We start from the raw sequence: 23,773 nt of genomic DNA, 5'->3' as shown, positions 1-23,773 counted from the left end.
GTAAGTGCGAAGGTATTTGGACGATGAAAAACTCTTACTATATGTCACTTTGTCCAAATTATTTGTTGTGTCCTAGAAAGGTAAATCATAACTGTACGCATATTTTAACGCTACACGTAATTTAAGTCAAATTATATTTTGTTTTGTGCAGTCATAAAAAAAAAAGTAGACAATGTCATCTTATAATGCATTTTTTAATGATTGATTCAACACTCATGGGCTTATTATATTGATGTCAAACCAACAAGGAGCAGCAGGCAGGCAGGCGAGTTGAAAACATAGGAGGTCTTTGCATGGAAACAATGGGGGGAAAGTCAGGAATCTCATCCAGTTCCTTAAAACGGGGACAGACCGTCATGGCCGTTGAGGTTTAGTATCTTTATTTAAACAGATCACAGAACTCTGCAAAGAAAAATAAGACATTGATAGTTATTTCAAAAACAACATGTTTGGCTTAGTTTCAGCACTAGATAGTGGATAGCTCCCTCTGATGCCAGGTCATAGTTACTGTAGTATTTACTGTATGTACTTTATTTACATGTACACTACCGTTCAAAAGTTTGGGGTCACCCAAACAATTTTGTGGAATAGCCTTCATTTCTAACAACAAGAATAGACTGTCGAGTTTCAGATGAAAGTTCTCTTTTTCTGGCCATTTTGAGCGTTTGATTGACCCCACAAATGTGATGCTCCAGAAACTCAATCTGCTCCAAGGAAGGTCAGTTTTGTAGCTTCTGTAACGAGCTAAACTGTTTTCAGATGTGTGAACATGATTGCACAAGGGTTTTCTAATCATCAATTAGCCTTCTGAGCCAATGAGCAAACACATTGTACCATTAGAACACTGGAGTGATAGTTGCTGGAAATGGGCCTCTATACACCTATGTAGATATTGCACCAAAAACCAGACATTTGCAGCTAGAATAGTCATTTACCACATTAGCAATGTATAGAGTGTATTTCTTTCAAGTTAAGACTAGTTTAAAGTTATCTTCATTGAAAAGTACAGTGCTTTTCCTTCAAAAATAAGGACATTTCAATGTGACCCCAAAATTTTGAACAGGAGTGTATGTAATTTATTTACATGTATTTCTTTCAAAATGATGCAAAAATTACCAAAAATTACACAATTTTTTTTTATTTTTATGTACACTTGCTGATTAAAAAAATTAAATTTTTAAAAGGTTTAGTTGGGACATATCTAAATATACAGTCGTGGTCAAAAATGTACATACACTTGTAAAGAACATAATGTCATGGCTGTCTTGAATTTACAATCATTTATACAACTCCCATTTTTTTGTGATAGAGTGATTGGAGCACATACTTGTTGGTCACAAAAAACATTCTTGATTCTTTTATGAATTTATTATGAAAATGTGAGCAAATGTGCTGGGTCAAAAGTATACATACAGCAATGTTAATATTTGCTTACATGTCCCTTGGCATGTTTCACTGCAATAAGGCACTTTTGGTAGCCATCCACAAGCTTCTGCTTGAATTGTTGACCACTCCTCTTGACAAAATTGCTGCCGTTCAGCTAAATGTGTTGGATTTCTGACATGGACTTGTTTCTTCGGCATTGTCCACACGTTTAAGTCAGGACTTTGGGAAGGCCATTCTAAAACTGTCAAGACGTGGACTTTGGCGACGCAAATTACTACGTGGATTGTTTTCCCAAGACGCAAGCGAACCAGACTGGACACGGCGTGAAGGTAGATACATGATTTAATTTAACACTAACACAAGTGTAAACAAAAGGCGCGCACAAGGCGGAGAACAAACTTGGCTATGAAAACAATAAACTAGCACAAAGGCAAAACTATGAACATAAAACAAACAACATTTACTGTGGAATGAGCCGAGCATGAAATTAGCATGAGCATGAAACTATGAACAGGCATGAGTAGTAGAGGTAATGTCGCCAGGCTGACTTCCTGGCAACTATCGGCTTAAATAATAGTGACACATGATTAACAACAGGTGCGTGAGTCCAGGTGAAAACTAATGGGTTGACATGGTAACCAAAACAATGGAGCGTAAACAGGAACTAAAAAGAGTCTTAAACCAACAGGACATAACTAAAACAAAACATGATCACAAAGACATGACAAAAAGCTTAATTCTAGCCTGATTCAGCCATTCCTTTACCACTTTTGACGTGTGTTTGGGGTCATTGTCCTGTTGGAACACCCAACTGCGCCCAAGACCCAACCTCCGGGCTGATGATTTTAGGTTGTCCTGAAGAATTTGGAGGTAATCCTCCTTTTTCATTGTCCCATTTACTCTCTGTAAAGCACCAGTTCCATTGGCAGCAAAACAGGCCCAGAGCATAATACTACCACCACCATGTTTGACGGTAGGTATGGTGTTCCTGGGATTAAAGGCCTCACCTTTTCTCCTCCAAACATATTGCTGGGTATTGTGGCCAAACAGCTCACTTTTTGTTTCATCTGACCACAGAACTTTCCTCCAGACGGTCTTATCTTTGTCCATGTGACGTCAAATGAAACAAAAATTGAGCTGTTTGGCCACAATACCCAGCAATATGTTTGGAGGAGAAAAGGTGAGGCCTTTAATCCCAGGAACACCATTCTTACCGTCAAGCATGGTGGTGGTAGTATTTTGCTGCCAATGGAACTGATGCTTTACAGAGAGTAAATGGTGCTTTACATAGTAGTATGACATGAAGAGAATATGAATACTTTTAGATATTTAGGGAAATTAAATACAAAATTACTTTTATCTTTAATTATGATCATGATTTCTAGTTATGTTAGGCCAGCAGAGAAGGCCTTGCTGACTCTGAGCATAATACTACCACCACCATGCTTGACGGTAGGCTTGGTGATCCTGGGATAAAGGCCTCACCTTTTCTCCTCCAAACATATTGCTGGGTATTGTGGCCAAACAGCTCACTTTTTGTTTCATCTGACATCACATGGACAAAGATAAGACCTTCTGGAAGAAAGTTCTGTGGTCAGATGAAACAAAAATTTACTCAATCACTAAAAAATGAGAGTTGTAGAAATAATTGGAAACTCAAAACAACCACTACATTATGTTGTTTACAAGTGTATGTAAACTTTTGACCGCAACTGTATATTTTTCAACATTTTCCATAGTTCCTCATAATTAGGAACTTTTATAGACTATGATTTCAGCACCAGATAGTGGATAGCTCCCTGTGGCTCCTCTTTCCAGCTGGCCATATTTAGTTGCGGTGAAAGGGACATGATTTTTTTGTCCCAGGTGGTGTATTGGTTCACACTTCTGCCTGTCAAGGCAGAGGGCATAAGTTCGATTACCGGGCAGTGTTGCATCAGGAAGGGCATCTGGCATAAAATGTTAGCCAAAACCATTCATACAGGGAAAAGCTAAACAATTGGAAAATATCTCATGGTTTCATTTCTATTTATATGTGGGAATATTATGCAAAAAAATACCAAAACATTCAACAAAATAAAAGTGTTGGCGCATGAAAAAAGTCAATTGTAATTTTTCTCATTTTTTTCACATTCAGAACTTTTGTAGACTCCCTCTTTGCCGTCTTATCTGCTGGTAATGTTAGAAAAATGAACTGCCAATCAATCAATATTTCAATTAAAAATGTCAACAAAAATTGTAAAAGGGGTGGGGCAAGAAGGGTCTTTTTTAATCTTACATTTTTTATTTCTCCTCAGTGTTAGGAAATTTTGACTTCTTATGGCCCCTTTTATCTGCTGGCCATATTTAGCTGTTGCAAAGGTAATTCACTTTATTTGGAGCAACATGAATATAACATCTTTAAGAGGTTGTTTATAGGGATGTCCGATAATGGCTTTTTTGCCGATATCCCGATATTTTCCAATTCTTAATTACCGATACCGATATCAACCGATACCGATATTAACCGCTACCGAAATATACAGTCGTGGAATTAACACATTATTATGCCTAATTTGGACAACCAGGTATGGTGAAGATAAGGTCCTTTTTAAAAAAAAATAAAAAATAAAAAAAGATAAATAAATTAAAAAGAAAGTAAAACAATATAAAAACAGTTACATAGAAACTAGTAATTAATGAAAATGAGTAAAGTTAACTGTTAAAGGTTAGTACTATTAGTGGACCAGCAGCACCCACAATCATGTGCGGTTACGGACTGTATCCCTTGCAGACTGTATTGATATATATTGATATATAATGTAGGAACCAGAATATTAATAACAGAAAGAAACAACCCTTTTGTGTGAATGAGTGTAAATGGGGGAGGGAGGTTTTTTGTGTTGGTGCAGTAATTGTAAGTGTAGCTTGTGTTTTTTATGAAAAAGTTGCATTGTTGACTAATAAAACAAAGCTGGTTTTTTTTCTTTCAAACTGTCATTGCTCAAAACATAATATTGAATCAAAATTAGGGATGTCCGATAATGGCTTTTTGCCGATATCCGATATTCCGATATTGTCCAACTCTTTAATTACCGATACCGATATCAACCGATACCGATATATACAGTCGTGGAATTAACACATTATTATGCCTAATTTGGACAACCAGGTATGGTGAAGATAAGGTACTTTTAAAAAAATTTTATAAAATAAAATAAGATAAGTAAATTAAAAACATTTTCTTGAATAAAAAAGAAAGTAAAACAATATAAAAACAGTTACATTGAAACTAATAATTAATGAAAATGAGTAAAATTAACTGTTAAAGGTTAGTACTATTAGTGGACCAGCAGCACGCACAATCATGTGTGCTTACGGACTGTATCCCTTGCAGACTGTATTGATATACATTGATATATAATGTAGGAACCAGAATATTAATAACAAAAAGAAACAACCCTTTTGTGTGAATGAGTGTGAATGGGGGAGGGAGGTTTTTGAGGTTGGTGCACTAATTGTAAGTGTATCTTGTGTTTTTTTATGTTGATTTAATAAAAATAAAAAATAAAAAATAAATTTAAAAAACCATACCGATAATAAAAAAACAGATACGATCATTTCCGATATTACATTTTAAAGCATTTATCGGCCGATGATATCGGCAGACCGATATTATCGGATATCTCTAGTTGTTTATTTTCCTTACATTTTCCTTAGTTCTCCTTAAGAACTTTTATACACTCCCTCTGGCCCCTCTTACTTGCTGGCCATTTTTAGAAAATTATCCACCAATCAATAAATGTATTTATTAAATCTACCAAAAATGTCATAGAAATTGTAAAATACAAATTAAAGATAGGGGGATTATTTTTTTTTTTTTAGTTTTTGATTGTCCCTCACTTTTAGGAACTTTTATTGACTCCTTCTGGCCCCCTTATCTGCTGACCATATTTAGATGAAGCAAATTTATTTAAAAAATAAATTATTATTTTTTTCTTTTTTTAATTATTAAAACAAATAATAAACTAATTATTTTAATTTATATGGAGCAAAATTACCAACAAATATCCACAAAATTAAAGGGGTGAGGCATGAATTAAAAATATTTAAAGGGGCTATTGACATTTTGCTTAGTTCTCCTGCATTAGTCATTTTTATACACTTCCCCTGGCCCCTCTTATCTGCTAGTCATATTACTACAGTTATCTACCAATCATTCCATCCATCCATCCATCCATCCATTTTCTACCGCTTGTCCCGTTTGGGGTTGCGGGGTTGCTGGAGCCTATCTCAGCTGCATTCGGGGCGGAAGGCGGGATACACCCTGGACAAGTCGCCACCTCATCGCAGGGCCAACACAGATAGACAGACAACATTCACACACTAGGGACAATTTAGTGTTGCCAATCAACTTATCCCCAGGTGCATGTCTTTGGAGGTGGGAGGAAGCCGGAGGGAACCCACGCAGTCACGGGGAGAACATGCAAACTCCACACAGAAAGATCCCGAGCGCAGGATCGAACCCAAGACCTTCGTATTGTGAGGCAGACGCACCAACCCCTCTTCCACCATGCTGCCCCCAATCATTCCATCTACGTATTAAAACGCACACAAATTGTAAGAAAAGGGGAAGGAGAAATAAAAATTGGGTTCTCTAGGGATGTGTTTAGGGCACGTCCGACCGGTAGGAGGCCACGGGGAAGACCCAGGACACGTTGGGAAGACTATCTCTCCCGGCTGTCCTGGGAACGCCTCGGGATCCCCCGGGAGGAGCTGGACAAAGTGGCTGGGGAGAGGAAAGTCTGGGCTTCCCTGCTTAGGCTGCTGCCCCCGCGACCCGACCTCAGATAAGAGGAAGAAAATGGATGGATGGATGGGTTTTCATTTTCCATGGTCCCTCAGCATTAACAGGGTATCAACGGGGTCTTAAAAGGTCTAAAAAAGTCTTTAATCCAATCATTTTAATTTAAGGCCTTAAAATGTCTAAAATTCTCCTAAAATCGCATGAAAGGTCTTAAATACGATTTTGAAAGGTCTTAAAAATCTATTGACGTTACTTTTATTTAAAACATGCATAAACTTCAATCTTGCCTTTTGAATGTTTGGATTTTTGAGGACACTAAAACAGAACTACAAAACGGAACTAAAGTAGGCTACCTGTCAGAGTGTATTGAGCACCACCAGCTAGTGTGCTGTGTTGTTACAGCCAAGCATAGCAAAAAAAAAGACTATAATAATTTTTAAAAAATTATTTAACCTAAATTATATATATATATATATATATATATATATATATATATATATATATATATATATATATATATATATATATATATATATATATATATATATATATATATATATATATATATACCGGTATATATATATATATATATATATATATATATATATATATATATATATATATATATATATATATATATATATATATATATATATATATATATATATATATATATATATATATATACCGGTATATATATATATATATATATATATATATATATGTGTATATATATATATATATATATATATATATATATATATATATATATATATATATATATATATATATATATATATATATATGTGTATATATATATATATATATATATATATATATATATATATATATATATATACATATATATGTGTATATATATATATATATATATATATATATATACATATATATATGTATATATATATATATGTATATATATATATATATATATATATATATATATATATATATATACATATATATATGTATATATATATATATGTATATATATATATATATATATATATATATATATATATATATATATATATATATATATATATATATATATATATATATATATATATATATATATATATTAGGGGTGTGGGGAAAAATCGATTCGAATTCGAATCGCGATTCTCACGTTGTGCGATTCAGAATCGATTCTCATTTTTAAAAAATCTATTTTTTTTTTTGTTGATTTTTAAAAAAATAATTTTTATTTATTTATTTATTTTTTAATTAATCAATTCAACAAAACAATACACAGCAATACCATAAAAATGCAATCCAATTCCAAAACCAAACCCGACCCAGCAACACTCAGAACTGCAATAAACAGAGCAATTGAGAGGAGACACAAACACGACACAGAACAAACCAAAAGTAGTGAAACAAAAATGAATATTATCAACAACAGTATCAATATTAGTTAAAATTTCAACATAGCAGTGATTAAAAATCCCTCATTGACATTATCATTAGACATTTAGTTTATGAGATGCGATGCAAGTGTAAGCCACTGTGACACTATTGTTCTTTTTTTTTTTCTTTTTTTTTTTTATTAATGTTTGTAATGATAATATCAATGAGGGATTATTAATCACTGCTATGTTGAAATTGTTACTAATATTGATACTGTTGTTGATAATATTCATTTTTGTCTCACTACTTTTAGATTGTTCAGTGTCATGTTTGTGTGTCCTCGATAGCTCTCAATTGCTCTGTTTATTGCTATTCTGAATGTTGCTGGGTCGGGTTTTGTTTTGAAATTGTATTGCATTATTATGGTATTGTTGTGTATTGTTTTCATAAAAAAAAAAAAAAAAAAAAAAAATCGTTTTTGAATCGAGAATCGTGTTGAATTGAAAAAAATCGATTCTGAATCGAATCGTGACCCCAAGAATCGATTCTGAATCGAATCGTGGGACACCCAAAGATTCCCAGCCCTAATATATATATATATATATATATATATATATATATATATATATATATATATATATATATATATATATATATATATATATATATATATATATATATATATATATATATATATATATATATATATATATATATATATATTTTTTTTTTTTTTTTTTTTTTGTGGTTGTATGTTTTAGTTGTGTCTTTATGGGGCAAAAGCAGCCAAAACAATCAATTTGATTTTCCTAGCCATTTAATAGAAATATTGTAAAATATTTATTTAAATATATTGATTTAACCATAACATTATATTTTTTTCCTAGTTATATATTTTCTCCAGTAATTTGACTAGTTAATAGAAACTGTATAGGGCAAAAGCAGGTGAGGCATGTAAAAAAATTGTTTTTTTAAATATATATTTTTTTTTCCCTTGTCTTACTATTTATTAAGAACTTTTTACTGCTGGCCACATTTAGCTGCAAAAAAAAACAAATTCCCTTTATTTACAGCAAAATTGTGCAAACATTACCAAAAAAATCCTCGAATTCCATGAATCTTTACGAGGCCTTAACAAGTTACACTTTCTTCACATTTACAAACCTTCTATTCCAATCTTGCCATCACCGTCTCTATCTCCTGCAGCCATCATAGTCCTGGTTTCAGCCACAGTCAGCTCTCTTGCACCGGGAGAGAAATTCTGAAGGAATAGTCTGACGGGGGGGAACAAAAATAAATCAACTATGGAACCCGTTGGAATTTTCTGTTTCATATCCATCTTAATCCCTCCCTTAGGCCGTGTTTTAGTCAATGCATTTATCTGTACCATGCTTATCTAAGCCCTTAAGCCACTCATGCGTCCACACTTGCCTTAGCTCCTCCTCCTCAATGAATCCACTCCTGTCCTGGTCCAAGACTGTGAACATTTTTCTCCAGTTTGCCTGGGATAAGTCGGCCAGTCCCACTTGTGCAAAGAAGGTTTTGTAGTTGAAGGTGCCCGGAGCTGCGTATGATTACATATAAAAAGCCAATCAGTGTGAATATCTTAAAGCGGCCCGGACAGATGTGGCGTTGACTCATTCGCTCAGAAGACTTTCACTCTCCGACCTTTGACATTTACTAAGATTCAGCCTGTAGTGCATCACTGTCTTTTACCATTAAAGGTTATGTCATCACACCATTGACACAAACAAAGCAAGATGAACATTGCCCAAGGCGTGAATGCAAACGGAAATGTTAACATGCAGTGGTGCAGCAAGGCCTTCTCTGCTGGCCTAACATAACTACAAATCATGATCATAATTAAAGATAAAAGTAATTTTTTAATTTAATTTTCCTAAATATCTAAAAGTATTCATATTCTCTTCATGTCATACTACTGTACAGCTCAATTTTTCTTTCATCTGACATCACACGGACAAAGATAAGACCTTCTGGAGCAGGGCCAGCCCGTGGCATAGGCCGTATAGGCAAATGCTAAGGGCGCCGTCCATCAGGGGGCGCCACGCCAGTGCCACAAATGTTGGAGAAAAAAAAAAAAAGAAATAAAAAGTTGGTACTATTATTTCTAAATACAAAAAATAATCCCACGTTAATTAAAATGCAAAGTAAAGCCTATTTAATAGGAATATTATTTGCCACAGCATTGCGCACCGCACGGTGCGCCCCCTCCCTTCCCGTATCATGACTCTTTTTGGACGTCACCACATCAAAAAAATCAACACAAGATGTCAAAACGGCCAAAACTGTCAGGTGCCCAGGGAAGAAAAAAGAGAAAAGAAGAGGAGAAACGAGAAAAAGACAGAGGTAGCAGGTAGGTAACGTTAGCCGACATGAAATTATTTGTCTGTGATAGTAACCTGGCTTTTTAGCATTAAACTAATGTTACATGATTCGGCAATTGCTAATCAATAAATAGCTAGTTCTGTTTTAACGTTGGGTTAATATTGTGGAGGGGGCTAATTGTTATGGAAAATAATGTAACATTAGGTAATTACAGTACTCCCACCTTACATTCCTCAGGGACATTAGTATTAGATCTTTTAAGCAGATGTTTTTTGTTGACATTGTTATTGCCTTCTGGTTAGCTAATGTTTGCTCTGCAGGTAATAGTCACTTTTCCACCCCTTTATATATTAGGTATAGTTGTAAGCCTAGTTGTTAAAGTGCACATCATTAATGTTAATTAAGCAATATCAAATGAGAGGGAATGCTGTTTTTTAATTTGAGCACTGCTGTGATTCGGTTAAAGATAATCATAACATAACATTCTCATATAATATGTTAATTTGCTTTCTTTAAGTAAAAGAAAAAGGTCAAAGACAAAGCTATTCTGTTTCTTGTGAGTATATACACTTCACTGCCGATGTGGGGGGGGGGGGGGCGCCACCTAAAATCTTGCCTAGGGCGCCAGATTGGTTAGGGCCAGGCCTGTTCTGGAGGAAAGTTCTGTGGTCAGATGAAACAAAAATGGAGCTGTTTGGCCACAATACCCAGCAATATGTTTGGAGGAGAAAAGGTAATGCCTTTAATCCCAGGAACACCACGCCTACCGTCAAGCATGGTGGTGGTAGTATTATGCTCTGGGCCTGTTTTGCTGCCAATGAAACTGGTGCTTTACATAGTAGTATGACATGAAGAGAATATGAATACTTTTATATATTTAGGGAATTTAAATTAGAAATTACTTTTATCTTTAACTATGATCGTGATTTATAGTTATGTTCGGCCAGCAGAGAAGGCCTTGCTGCACCACTGCACCCAATTTCTTATAACAAAGTTGACTTTGGAATATTTAGGAGCGAGGAAATTTCCCGACTGGATTTGTTGCACAGGTGGCATCCTGTGACAGTTCCACGCTGGAAATCACTGACTTCTTTCACAAATGTTTGTAGAAACAGTCTCTTTGCCTAAGTGCTTGATTTTATACACCTGATTAGTGATTAGGACACCTGATTCTCATCATTTGGATGGGTGGCCAAATACTTTTGGCAATATAGTGTATTTCCAACTAGAAGATACATTCAGAAAACACTTTTCACAACAATTTTAAGCTTAAGGGCAGACGAGAAAATTCACCCTGTCTTCATCTCAAATTGAAACAAATAAGTCTGTCAAAAAGTGCAAAAAGTCAGTGACAACATTACATTTCAAGCCCTGCTACTGAAGTAAAGACCATTCATTGCGGCGCGTTGAGCTTCCATGCAAAAATAACCGCTTTATAAATATTGCAGAATTTTGGGATGCGATGGGGCTGCTCTGCATTGTTTGTATCTACGTTAACACTAACTTCTGTTGTCACATGTTGCTGGGTCACGCACCTGCAGACTCCCTACACTGCAAAAAGTCAGTGTTCAAAAACAAAACAAAAAATATAGAAAAAATTAGTGGTATTTTATTTGAACTAAGCAAAATTATCTGCCAATAGAACAAGAACATTTGGCTTATCAAGACTTTCCAAAACAAGTAAAATTAGCTCAATTAACCCAAAAAATACCTTAAAATAAGTATATTCTCACTAATAACAGGTGCACTTGTCATGGTACAAAAAAAAGAGACCTTTTTGCTCAATATGTTGAAAAATATTCTTAAATGAAGTAAATGCTAGTGCCATTATCTTGACATAATGATATGCGCTCGGCATTACATTTCTTGAAACCAGCAAACTTATACTAAAAACTAGGGATGTCCGATAATGGCTTTTTGCAGATATCCGATATTCCGATATTGTCCAACTCTTTAATTACCGATACCGATATCAACCGATACCGATATATACAGTCGTGGAATTAACACATTATTATGCCTAGTTTGGACAACCAGGTATGGTGAAGATAAGGTTTTTTTTAATAAAATAAAATAAGGTAAATAAATTAAAAACATTTTCTTGAATACAAAAGAAAGTAAAACAATATAAAAACAGTTACATAGAAACTAGTAATTTATGAAAATGAGTAAAATTAACTGTTAAAGGTTAGTACTATTAGTGGACCAGCAGCACGCACAATCATGTGTGCTTACGGACTGTATCCCTTGCAGACTGTATTGATATATATTGATATATAATGTAGGAACCAGAATATTGATAACAGAAAGAAATGGGGGGAGGAAGGTTTTTTGGGTTGGTGCACTAACTGTAAGTGTATCTTGTGTTTTTTATGTTGATTTAATAAAAATTAAAAAATTTAAAAAAATTTAAAAAACGATACAGATAATTACAAAAACGATACCGATAATGTACGATATTACATTTTAACGCATTTATCGGCCGATAATATCGGCAGGCCGATATTATCGGACATCCCTACTAAAAAGTAATATATTGTTCTTAATGGAAATTCAACAAGGCAACCGCTTGTTACTCTCGGGGTCTCCTAGCCGCTCAGGCAAATCATATGGTCTAAAAATGCATTTTTCCATTGATAACATGACATCATCGCGCCAAGTGCATGCTCTTTCAGTCAATTAGTGCGCATATATATAGCCCGGCCCCCGGCCAAATTTTTTTTAATTGTAATTTTGAGGAATTTATCTGAATGTGCATGAACTATTTCTGTTCAAAATTGTTAGAAATGTCAAATGTTTAAATATTAACTGTCAGTTTACTGTACTGTGCCAACTGTACTACTATATGAGTACGTATTTTCTATTGTTTCATTGAAAATAAAACAGCAAAGTCCATTTGGCTGTCATCCGTTTTAATTATGAGACACAATTGTGTCAAAATAATGATTTTTTGTTTTCATGCTTGAAATAAGAAATGATTACTTTAAAAAAGTAGTTTTATACTTGTGAGTGTTGATGACACAGCTTTGCAACAGTTGATATTCTAGTTTCAAGCATGTTTTACTCAATATAGGTCAGCTACAAGCCGTAATATCTTACTGAGATCATTTAGGACCAAAACCCTTAAAGCAAGTAAAACACTCTAACATAAAATCTGCTTAGTGAGAAGAATTATCTTATCAGACAGAAAATAAGCAAATATCACCCTTATTTGAGATATTTCATCTTACTTAATTTCACTTTTTTCAGTGTAGCTCTTTACCCTCCTGCATAGGACCAGAGAGGGCTCCATCATGTAATCGCCATCCCACAGTACTGCGATCCTGATGAGCGTGCAACAGTGCGGGCTCGGGTTTTGGGCGTCGCACGAGTGGCCAAAGAGTGACTCACCTTGACACGAGCGCACGGCAGCGGCGATGTCCTGATCTCGCAGCATCCCTGCAAATGCCATGCTCTCCTCTTTGTGCGCTCGCCTGAGGGGAACACGCACATGCACGCACCGAGTCACAAGTCTGCAAAGGGGCCTAAATAATTGGAATTTGTCAAATTTTATGAAAATGTGAATTTTTTTCAGCCACCATTTACCACAGTTTTCTACTACCATGTTTCCTTCCTTTCAAGTGAATTTTAAAATCCCTTTAGAACAGTGTTTTTCAACCTTTTTTGAGCCAAGGCACATTTTTTGCGTTGAAAAAAATCTGTATATATATGTATCTGTTTATATTTTTCTATTTTATTTCTGATTATTATTATTATTAATGTAATTTTATTTTATTTTTTATTTATTTAATTGATATATTTGTAGATATTATTGTTTTTTTTTGCTGTTTCTTTCTTTTGGGGGGGGGGGGGGGGTTGGTATGGTTGGGATATAAACAAAAAATATTTTGACATTTAGGGCAGACGACAGATATATGATGTATGTGAATGCAGCTGAGATAGGCTCCAGCACCCCCCGCAATCCCAAAAAAGGGACAAGCGGTAGAAAATGGATGGATGGATGGATGGATGGGTGAATATGATGTAATGGATAGGAATGTCTGATTATGGATGTCAAAAAAAAAAAAAAAAAAAAAATGTGGAGGCACAGCACCAGTAAAAATCATTAAAAAACGAAACTCAGTTGACAGTAAAAAGTTGTTTTTCGCAAATGTTGGATACGACTTTAAACCATAACCAATCATGCATCAATATAGCTCTTGTCTCAAAGTAGGTGTACTGTCACCACCTGTCACATCACGCCGTGACTTATTTCGACTTTTTTGCTATTTTGGTGGCTTTTTCTCTTTTTTCGGTATTTTCCTGTAGCAGTTTAATGTCTTCTTTTGAGCGATATTTCCCGCATCAACTTTGTTTTAGCAATCAAGAATAGTTCAGTTGTTTTTATCCTTCTTTGTGGGGACATTGTTGACTGTCATATCATGTGCGGATGTACATTGTCTTTGCTCCACAGTAAGTCTTTGCTGTCGTCCAGCATGCTGTTTTTGTTTACTTTGTAGCCAGTTTAGTTTTAGTTTGGTTCTGCATAGCCTTCCCTAAGCTTCCATGCCTTTTCTTAGGGGCACTCACCTTTTGTTTATTTTTGGTTAAAGCATTAGATACCCTTTTTACCTGCACGCTGCCTCCTGCTGTTTCCGACATCTACAAAGCAATTAGCTACCGGCTGCCACCTACTGATATGGAAGAGTATTACACGGTTACTCTGCCGAGCTTTAGACAGCACCGACACTCAACAACAACACATCATTTGCAGACTATAATTACTGGTTTGCAACAAATATTTTTAACCCAAATAGGTGCGATTATATAATCTCCCACGGCACACCAGACTGTATCTCACTAGTTGAAAAACACTGCTTTAGAACATAAACAATTAGCTGCAAACACGTTGATTCATCTCACAAGCCTTGATTTGTTCCAAAAAAGAGCGACTCACCTGTTTTTGCCTTTGCTGTTGTCTATTCTTTGCACCTCCAAGTTACTCCCAACACTCTCTTCGGAGATCTGTGATGCTCTGTGCAAGGACTAAACCTGACGCGGCTTGTCATCAAACCCAAGGAAAGTCCCCACACCCTCCCATCCCATCACCACTGAATGCATCCTCCTCCTCCCTCTGCTCGTCCTTCTTCATCAGTTAATCGGAGCAGATAATTTCCTCACTCTGTTTTTTTTTTTTTTTTACAAACTTTCAGGAATGGAGACCATTTTGTGTGTCAGGTGCAATCTTCTTTAAATAACACGTATTGTATTCAGGAAGCCTCTTCATATTTTTAAATCATGCAAAGTGTGGTTGGGATGGAGGATACCAAGGAACTAAAATACATTTCTCATCAGGAATGTCCAATATTTTGTTATATAGTATGCAAAATGGTGCATTTTAGTAGAAAACCCAAAACCGGTGAAGTTGTCACGTTGTGTAAATGGTAAATAAAAACAGAATACAATGATTTGCTAATCCTTTTCAACTTATATTCAATTGAATAGACTGCAAAGACAAGATACTTAACGTTCAAAACTTTATTTTTTGCAAATATTAGCTCATTTGGAATTTGATGCCTGCAAAATGTTTCAAAAAAGCTGGCACAGGTGGCAAAAAAGACTGGCAAAGTCGAGGAATGCTCATCGAACACTTATTTGGAACATCCCACAGGTGAACAGGCTAATTGGGAACAGGTGGGTGCCATGATTGGGTATAAAAGCATCTTCCATGAAATGCTCAGTCATACACAAACAAGGACGGGGCGAGGGTCACCACTTTGTCAACAAATGCGTGAGCAAATTGTCCAACAATTTAAGAACAACATTTCTCAACCAGCTATTGCAAGGAATTTAGGGATTTCACCATCTGCGCTTTGTAATATCATCAAAAGGTTCAGAGAATCAGGAGAAATCACTGCACGTAAGCGATGATATTACGGACCGTCGATCCCTCAGGCGGTACTGCATCAAAAAGCGACATCAGTGTGTAAAGGATATCACCACATGGGCTCAGGAACACTTCAGAAAACCCCTGTCAGTAACTACAGTTTGTTGCTACATCTGTAAGTGCAAGTTAAAACTCTACTATGCAAAGCAGATGCCATTTATCAACAACACCCAGAAACGCCGCCGGCTTCGCTGGGCCCGAGCTCATCTAAAATGGACTGATGCAAAGTGGAAAAGTGTTCTGTGGTCTGACGAGTCCACATTTCAAATTGTTTTTGTAAACCGTGGACGTCGTGTCCTCTGGAACGAAGAGGAAATTAACCATCCGGATTGTTCTAGGTGCAAAGTGTAAAAGCCAGCATCTGTGATGGTATGGGGGTGTATTAGTGCCCAAGACATGGGTAACTTACACATCTGTGAAGGCACCATTAATGCTGAAAGGTACATAAAGGCTTTGGAGCAACATATGTTGCCATCCAAGCAACGTTATCATGGACGCCCCTGCTTATTTCAGTAAGACAATGCCAAGCCACGTGTTACAACAGCGTGGCTTCATAGTAAGAGTGCGGGTACTAGACTGGTCTGCTTGTAGTCCAGACCTGTCTCCCATTGAATATGTGTGGTGCAATAGGAAGCTTAAAATACCACAACGGAGACCCCGGACTGTTGAACAACTTAAGCTGTACATCAAGCAAGAATGGGAAAGAATTCCACCTGAAAAGCTTCAAAAATGTGTCTCCTCAGTTCCCAAACGTTTACTGAGTGTTGTTAAAAGGAAAGGCCATGTAGCACAGTGGTAAAAATGCCCCTGTGACAACTTTTTTGCAATGTGTTGCGGCGATTAAATTTTAAGTTATTGATTATTTGCAAAAAAAAACAAGTTTCTCAGTGTGAACATTAAATATGTTGTCTTTGCAGTCTATTCAATTGAATATACGTTGAAAAGGATTTGCAAATCATTGTATTCTGTTTTTATTTACCATTTACACAACGTGCCAACTTCACTGCTTTTGGGCTTTGTAGTATTTAAACATGGAATCCTTCAAATCCTAAAAGGTGTACTATTGCAATGAATTAGTAAGCAAGAGAACAGTAAGGATGTTTAAACCTAGGTTACTTGACTTGCAAAGCAAACATTGGCTGCTCTTAGTATTTGTTTTACAGTATTTGCAGGACATGAAGAATGTTGCTGCTGGAGACCCGACTAGAACCAGGAAATATGACCACATTAGTCGAGTGGTTAGGTCACTGCACTGGCTTCCTGTTGCTCAGAGAGTAGACTTTACAACATCTCTACTTGTGCACAAGTATTTTCATGATCATGTCCCGAAGTACATCTCTGACATGATAGAACCATGTGAACCATCTCCAGCTCTGAGAACCTCAGGGAGTTGTCTCCCTGAACATGGCGAGGCTACGTTCCAGTTTTATGCTCCTAAAATCTGCAATAGTCTTCCAGGAGATGTGAGACAGGCCTCAACGTTAGCAATGCTCAAATCCAAGCTGAATTTTTTTATATTTAATTGTGCATATGACAAATATAGTGCTTTTTCTCCGGAGACTCAAAGCGCTTCACGCGATTTATCAACAGCACCCAGAAACGCCGTCCGCTTCGCTGGGCCCGAGCTCATCAAAGGTGGACTGATGCAAAGTAGAAAAGGATGCCGTGAGTGGAATTATGAGTATTTTTATGATTTTTGGCCGTCTTGTAATTTTCCGTAAAGCACATTAAATTGCTTTGTAATTGTGCTCTATAAATAAAATTCCCTTTCCTTGCCTACGCATGTGTATAAACAGAAAACATTACATTTCTACAATAATCGCCCTTCAAATGACATGATTAGTTAAACATTTAAAGTTAAAGTACCAATGATTGTCACACACGAAATTATTCTCTGCATTTGACCCCTCACCCTTGATCACCCCCCTGGGAGGTGAAGGGAGCAGTGAGCAGCAGCGGTGGCCGCATCCGGGAATCATTTTTGGGGATTTAACCCCCTATTCCAACCCTTGATGCTGAGTGCCAAGCAGGGAGGTAATGGGTCCCATTAATATAGTCTTTGGTATGACTCGGCCGGGGGTTTGAACTCACGACCTACCGATCTCAGGGCGGACTCTCTAACCACAAGGCCACTGCAATTGTAGACACTAACAAGACAAGCAAAACTCTGCCGCCCGCTTGCTCACCCACACCCGCTCCCGTGAGCATATCACCCCAGTCCTTCAGAAACTCCACTGGCTCCCCGTTCTTCACCGGTTCCACTTTAAAATCCTCCTCCTCACCCACAACCGGGCCCCCTGCTACCTCACCAACCTGCTTCACCACCATACCCCTTCATGCAGCCTACGCTCTTCTGATGCCAACCTCCTCTCCCCACCACTCATAACCAAGCTCCGGACAATGGGGGATAGAGCCTTCTCTGGAACTCTCTCCCCAATCCCATCCGTGACCGCTCAGACCTTCCTACCTTCAAAAGCCTTCTCAAAACACACCTCTTCAGATCTGCTTTTAACCCTTGTGTGATGTTCATATTGTTGTTACTCAGCCAGCGTTTGTGGGTCTGAACAGATGTTTACCTTATCCCAATAAACATCTGTTCAGTATTTTAACATAAAAGTGTTCGATTGTGAGCCATTAAAAGCCACAAAATGCAACGGGTCCATCAGACCCACAAACGCTGGATGAGAAACGACAATATGAACGTTGCACGGAAAATTTCTCTGCCAGTTTCTGCATCCCACAGGGATTCTTCTGTTGTGTTTCTGCACCTGCGGTTCCCACACAAGGTTGCAACATTGTCAACACTGTCTGCTCTCATTTTCTCGCACATTTGACCCTCTGATGTTCTCAGCGCTGTCCTCCTCCTGTCTAGGCCTGCTGTGTGTGTGTGGGGGGGTGCTTGTGGTACACAGAACATCAATTTCCACACTTCTATTAGACCCGGGTCCAGAGGACCGGACATCTTATATGTAATAGAAATGTGTAGGGGGGGGGGGGGGGTGTATGGTGTGGGGTCATTAAATATGTATTCTGATATATGTTCGTCACAGAAAATGACCCAAAGTCAGTGAGTCTCAGTTTGAAAAATTAAGTAATTGTATCATTTTTCTTTTAATAAAAAATGAAATACCCGAACACCACACAAGGTGATTAGTGTTCTGTGTCTTGTAATGTCCTGTCTTGTAAGTGTCCAGTATTATGTATTTTACAATGTACTGCTTTTATATTTCCTGTATTTTATATTATTACTTTGAACTGTTATAATTTTTTATCCTGCAAAGCGTCTTTGAGTACTCTGAAAAGCGCTATACCAAATAAAATGTATTATTATTATAATTTTTTAAAATTATATTTATTATTATTTTTGTGTGTGTGTGCGTCTACAATACATTATAATGTAAACTCTTAGCGTTCATGACAAATGAACGGGTTTCTATGGCAAATAATTCGTCGCGTTTGATTGGTTGTAAGTGTCCTAACGTGCCAGTATCCCCTACGCTGATTGGCTATGCCGCCTGTCAATCACGTCCCGGGCGGTGAACGCCTGATTTCGTGTTTTGACGTCGAGAAGGAAACATGGCGCTTCGTAATAGTCCGGTTAGATTTTAATACGGCACTTGTTTGAATAACGTTAAAAAAGACGGGGGTATTAAGCTAATATGACAAAACCGGCAACGGCGCTCGCCCCCTTTTTGTCGGAATGGCGTTTTTTCCGAGCCGTGTTTGTTGTCGTCTAGCTAGCTTAAGACCGTTGTCGGTGACATGCTAGCCGAAGCTAGCGGGCTAACTGGACGGCTGAACCGTCAAATAATGCATCTTAAATGTGTAATATTAACAAATGGTTGAAACGCAACTCTACCGTTTATTGTTTTTACCATAACTCGGCACAGTCTAGCTGCTCGCTGGCTAAGACGGGAAGATGAAGAGCCGTCCTGGGTGTGTGGTGTTGCTGGGCAATGTCATCTTTCTGTCGGCGTGCTGGCTGGCTGAAGGAGCGCCTCTTCACTTCCGCCACAGCACAGGTGAGACCACAGGTGAGGTGAATTCATGTCGACTACACGTTGTGGTCACTAAATATGAGACAATCTGTTTAGCTGCGTTAGCTCGTAGCATTAGCATTAGTGCTTTAACAAGGCAAGGTACCTATTGCCCAATAAAGACTGCTATGTCATAAACACGTGTTGATTTTAAGCTGGTATCGACTTGACAATACACCACTTCCGGCATTCCTATATAAGTGTATTCATTGCTGCTACGCACATGCTGACCGTTGGCATTTATGACATAAAGTCGTGGTCAAAAGTTGACATACACTTGTAAAGAACATAATGTCATGGCTGTCTTGAGTTTCCATTGATTGATTGAGGCTTTTATTAGTAGGTTGCACAGTGAAGTACATATTCCGTACAATTTACCACTAAATGGTAACACCCGAATAAGTTTTTCAACTTGTTTAAGTCGGGGTCCACTTAAATCCAATCATTTCTACAATTATTTTTTTGTGATAGAGTAGGGCTGGGCGATATGGCCTATTTTTGATATCTCGATATAGGGCTGGGCGATATATCGATATACGCGATATATCGCGGGTTTGTCTCTGTGCGATATAGAAAATGACTATATCGTGATATTCGAGTATACGTTCTCACGCAGTTGCTTTTAGCTGCGGGCATTACACTACAGCAGTGGTTCTTAAAGGCCTACTGAAATGCGATTTTCTTATTTAAACGGGGATAGCGGGTCCATTCTATGTGTCATACTTGATCATTTCGCGATATTGCCATATTTTTGCTGAAAGGATTTAGTAGAGAACATCGGCGATAAAGTTCGCAACTTTTGGTCGCTGATAAAAAGGCCTTGCCTGTACCGGAAGTAGCGTGACGTCACCGGTTGTGGAGCTCCTCACATCTGCACATTGTTTACAATCATGGCCACCAGCAGCGAGAGCGATTCGGACCGAGAAAGCGACGATTTCCCCATTATGTGAGCGAGGATGAAAGATTTGTGGATGAGGAAAGTGAGAGTGAAGGACTAGAGGGCAGTGGGAGCGATTCAGATAGGGAAGATGCTGTGAGAGGCGGGTGGGACCTGATATTCAGCTGGGAATGACTAAAACAGTAAATAAACACAAGACATATATATACTCTATTAGCCACAACACAACCAGGCTTATATTTAATATGCCACAAATTAATCCCGCATAACAAACACCTCCCCCCTCCCGTCCATATAACCCGCCAATACAACTCAAATACCTGCACAACACACTCAATACCACAGCCCAAAGTATCGTTCACCTCCCCAAAGTTCATACAGCACATATATTTCCCCAAAGTCCCCAAAGTTACGTACGTGACATGCACATAGCGGCACGCACGTACGGGCAAGCGATCAAATGTTTGGAAGCCGCAGCTGGGTACTCACGGTACCGCGTCTGCGTATCCAACTCAAAGTCCTCCTGGTAAGAGTCTCAGTTGTCCCAGTTCTCCACAGGCCAATGGTAAAGCTTGACTGTCATCTTTCGGGAATGTAAACAATGAAACACCGGCTGTGTTTGTGTTGCTGCAGTCGGCCGCAATACACCGCTTCCCACCTACAGCTTTCTTCTTTGCTGTCTCCATTGTTCATTAAACAAATTGCAAAAGATTCACCAACACAGATGTCCAGAATACTGTGGAATTTTGCGATGAAAACAGGCGACTTAATAGCTGGCCACCATGCTGTCCCAAAATGTCCTCTACAATCCGTGACGTCACTCGCAGGCGTCATCATACCGAAACGTTTTCAGCAGGATATTTCGGCACAAAATTTAAAATTGCACTTTAGTAAGCTAACCCGGCCGTATTGGCATGTGTTGCAATGTTAAGATTTCATCATTGATGTATAAACTATCAGACTGCGTGGTCGGTAGCAGTGGGTTTCAGTAGGCCTTTAACCTTGTTGGAGGTACCGAACCCCACCAGTTTCATATGCGCATTCACCGAACCCTTCTTTAGTGAAAAATAAAATGTTTTTTTTCAAATTCGAGACAAAGTTATATGTTTTTGGTAACACTTTAGTATGGGGAACATATTCTAAGTAACAAAGACTTAATTTAGAGTTTTTTGGACACTAGGGGAACATATTCTAAGTCAGTGGTTCTTAACCAGGGTTCGATCGAACCCTAGGGGTTCGGTGAGTTGGCCTCAGGGGTTCGGCGGACACTCCGCCGCGGAGGGCGAGACACATCCGACTCATCGTGTAAATCAGTGGTTCTTAACCTGGGTTCGATTGAACCCTAGGGGTTTGGTGAGTCGGGTTCGGCGGAGGTCAAGACACACCCGACTCATCGTGTAAATAAAAACTTCTCCCTATCTGCGTATTACGGATACGGCAACAGCAGAAGTCACACTGATTTGCAGGTGTGTAATTTGTTGTGAGTTTATGCACTGTGTTGGTTTTGTTCTTTGAACAAGGTGATGTTCATGCACGGTTCATTTTGTGCACCAGTAATAAAACATGGTAACACTTTAGTATGGGGAACATATTCACCATTAATTAGTTGCTTATTAACATGCAAATTAGTAACATATTGGCTCTTAACTAGTCATTATTAAGTACTTATTATTGCCTTATTCGGCATGGCCTTATTATAACCCTGGCCCTAACCCTCTAACCCTAACCAAATAACTCTAAATTAAGTCTTTGTTACTTAGAATATGTTCCCCATACTAAAGTGTTACCATAAACATATAACTGTCTTGAATTTGAAGAAAAAAAAACATTTTATTTTTCACTAAAGAAGGGTTCGGTGAATGCGCATATGAAACTGGTGGGGTTCGATACCTCCAACAAGGCTAAGAGCCACTGGTGTAAATGAAAACTTCTCCCTATCGGCGTATTATGGATACAGCAGAAGTCACTGATTTGCAGGTGTGTAATTTGTTGTGTGTGTTGGTTTTGTTCTTTGAACAAGGTGATGTTTGCGCATTGTTCATTTTGTGCATCGGTAAAAAAACCCATATAACTTTGTCTTGAATTAGAAAAAAAATATATGTATATTTGTCACGAAAGAAGGGTTCGGTGAATGCGCATATGAAACTGGTGGGGTTCGGTACCTCCAACAAGGTTAAGAAACACTGTTCTAAGTAATAAAGACTTAATTTAGAGTTATTTGGTTAGGGCCAGGGTTAGAGGGTCAGGGTTATAATAAGGCCATGCCGAATAAGGCATTAATAAGTACTTAATAATGACTAGTTAAGAGCCAATATGTTACTAATTTGCATGTTAATAAGCAACTAATTAATGGTGAATATGTTCCCCATACTAAAGTGTCACCATGTTTTTTTACTGATGCACAAAATGAACCGTGCATGAACATCACCTTGTTCAAACAACAAAACCAACACAGTGCATAAACTCACAACAAATTACACACCTGCAAATCAGTGTGACTTCTGCTGTTGCCGTATCCGTAATACGCCAATAGGGAGAAGTTTTTATTTACACGATGAGTCGGGTGTGTTTTGACCTCCTCCGAACCCCTGAGCCCGATCATCGAACCCATAGGGTTCGATCGAACCCAGGTTAAGAACCACTGCACTAGGGATGTCCCGATCCGATATTTGGATCGGATCGGCCGCCGATATTTGCCAAAAATGCGTATCGGCAAGGTATGGGAAAATACCGATCCAGATCCAGATTTTTACAAAATTCCGGTCCGTGTTTTCCGACGCACCGATTTAAATAATACATTCCACTTTTCTGCTGCTCCCTAATTTCCGTTCCGCATTTTCCAGCACACCTTCAACACATCCACAGGTCTGTGTCCTAACCGTTAAGACGGCCATGTGAATTAAAAGTTACCGGTAAAAATGTCAGCTGTCTCTGTGCGATATAGAAAATGACTATATCGTGATATCCGAGTATACGTTCTCACGCAGTTGCTTTTAGCTGCTGGCATTACACGACAGGCTCTTCCC

The 23,773-nt window shown here is 37.7% G+C and overlaps 3 protein-coding genes across 5 annotated transcripts in view; 1 reads left to right on the top strand and 2 right to left on the bottom strand.

Moving 5' to 3' along the window:
* The window catches only part of LOC133642583 (parvalbumin-2-like), a 109,161-nt gene that overhangs the window by 17,355 nt on the left and 68,033 nt on the right, over window positions 1-23,773 (bottom strand). The window lies entirely within an intron of this gene.
* On the bottom strand, window positions 221-19,835 carry pvalb5 (parvalbumin 5). The gene is made up of 5 exons (XM_062036864.1): window positions 19,688-19,835; window positions 13,277-13,359; window positions 8,972-9,104; window positions 8,705-8,814; window positions 221-402 (listed from the first exon to the last, which is right to left on the bottom strand). Exons 2-5 carry the CDS (start codon window positions 13,335-13,337, stop codon window positions 380-382), a joined length of 327 nt encoding a protein of 108 aa, XP_061892848.1. The 5' UTR covers window positions 13,338-13,359; window positions 19,688-19,835; the 3' UTR covers window positions 221-379.
* Window positions 19,343-23,773, top strand: part of lmtk2 (lemur tyrosine kinase 2) — a 41,360-nt gene continuing 36,929 nt past the window's right edge. For 2 of the 3 annotated variants that reach the window (XM_062036852.1, XM_062036853.1), the window contains exon 1: window positions 19,343-19,846. In XM_062036852.1, coding sequence (XP_061892836.1) covers window positions 19,732-19,846 — 115 coding nt within the window. In that variant the 5' untranslated portion in view covers window positions 19,343-19,731. The remainder of the gene's footprint in view (window positions 19,847-23,773) is intronic. The other variant, XM_062036854.1, reaches the window with a different exon arrangement.

The sequence above is a fragment of the Entelurus aequoreus genome, linkage group LG25, assembly GCF_033978785.1.
Source record: "Entelurus aequoreus isolate RoL-2023_Sb linkage group LG25, RoL_Eaeq_v1.1, whole genome shotgun sequence".
In the NCBI taxonomy this organism is placed as follows: Eukaryota; Metazoa; Chordata; class Actinopteri; order Syngnathiformes; family Syngnathidae; genus Entelurus; species Entelurus aequoreus.
This window is presented reverse-complemented; position numbering and strand designations above follow the sequence as displayed.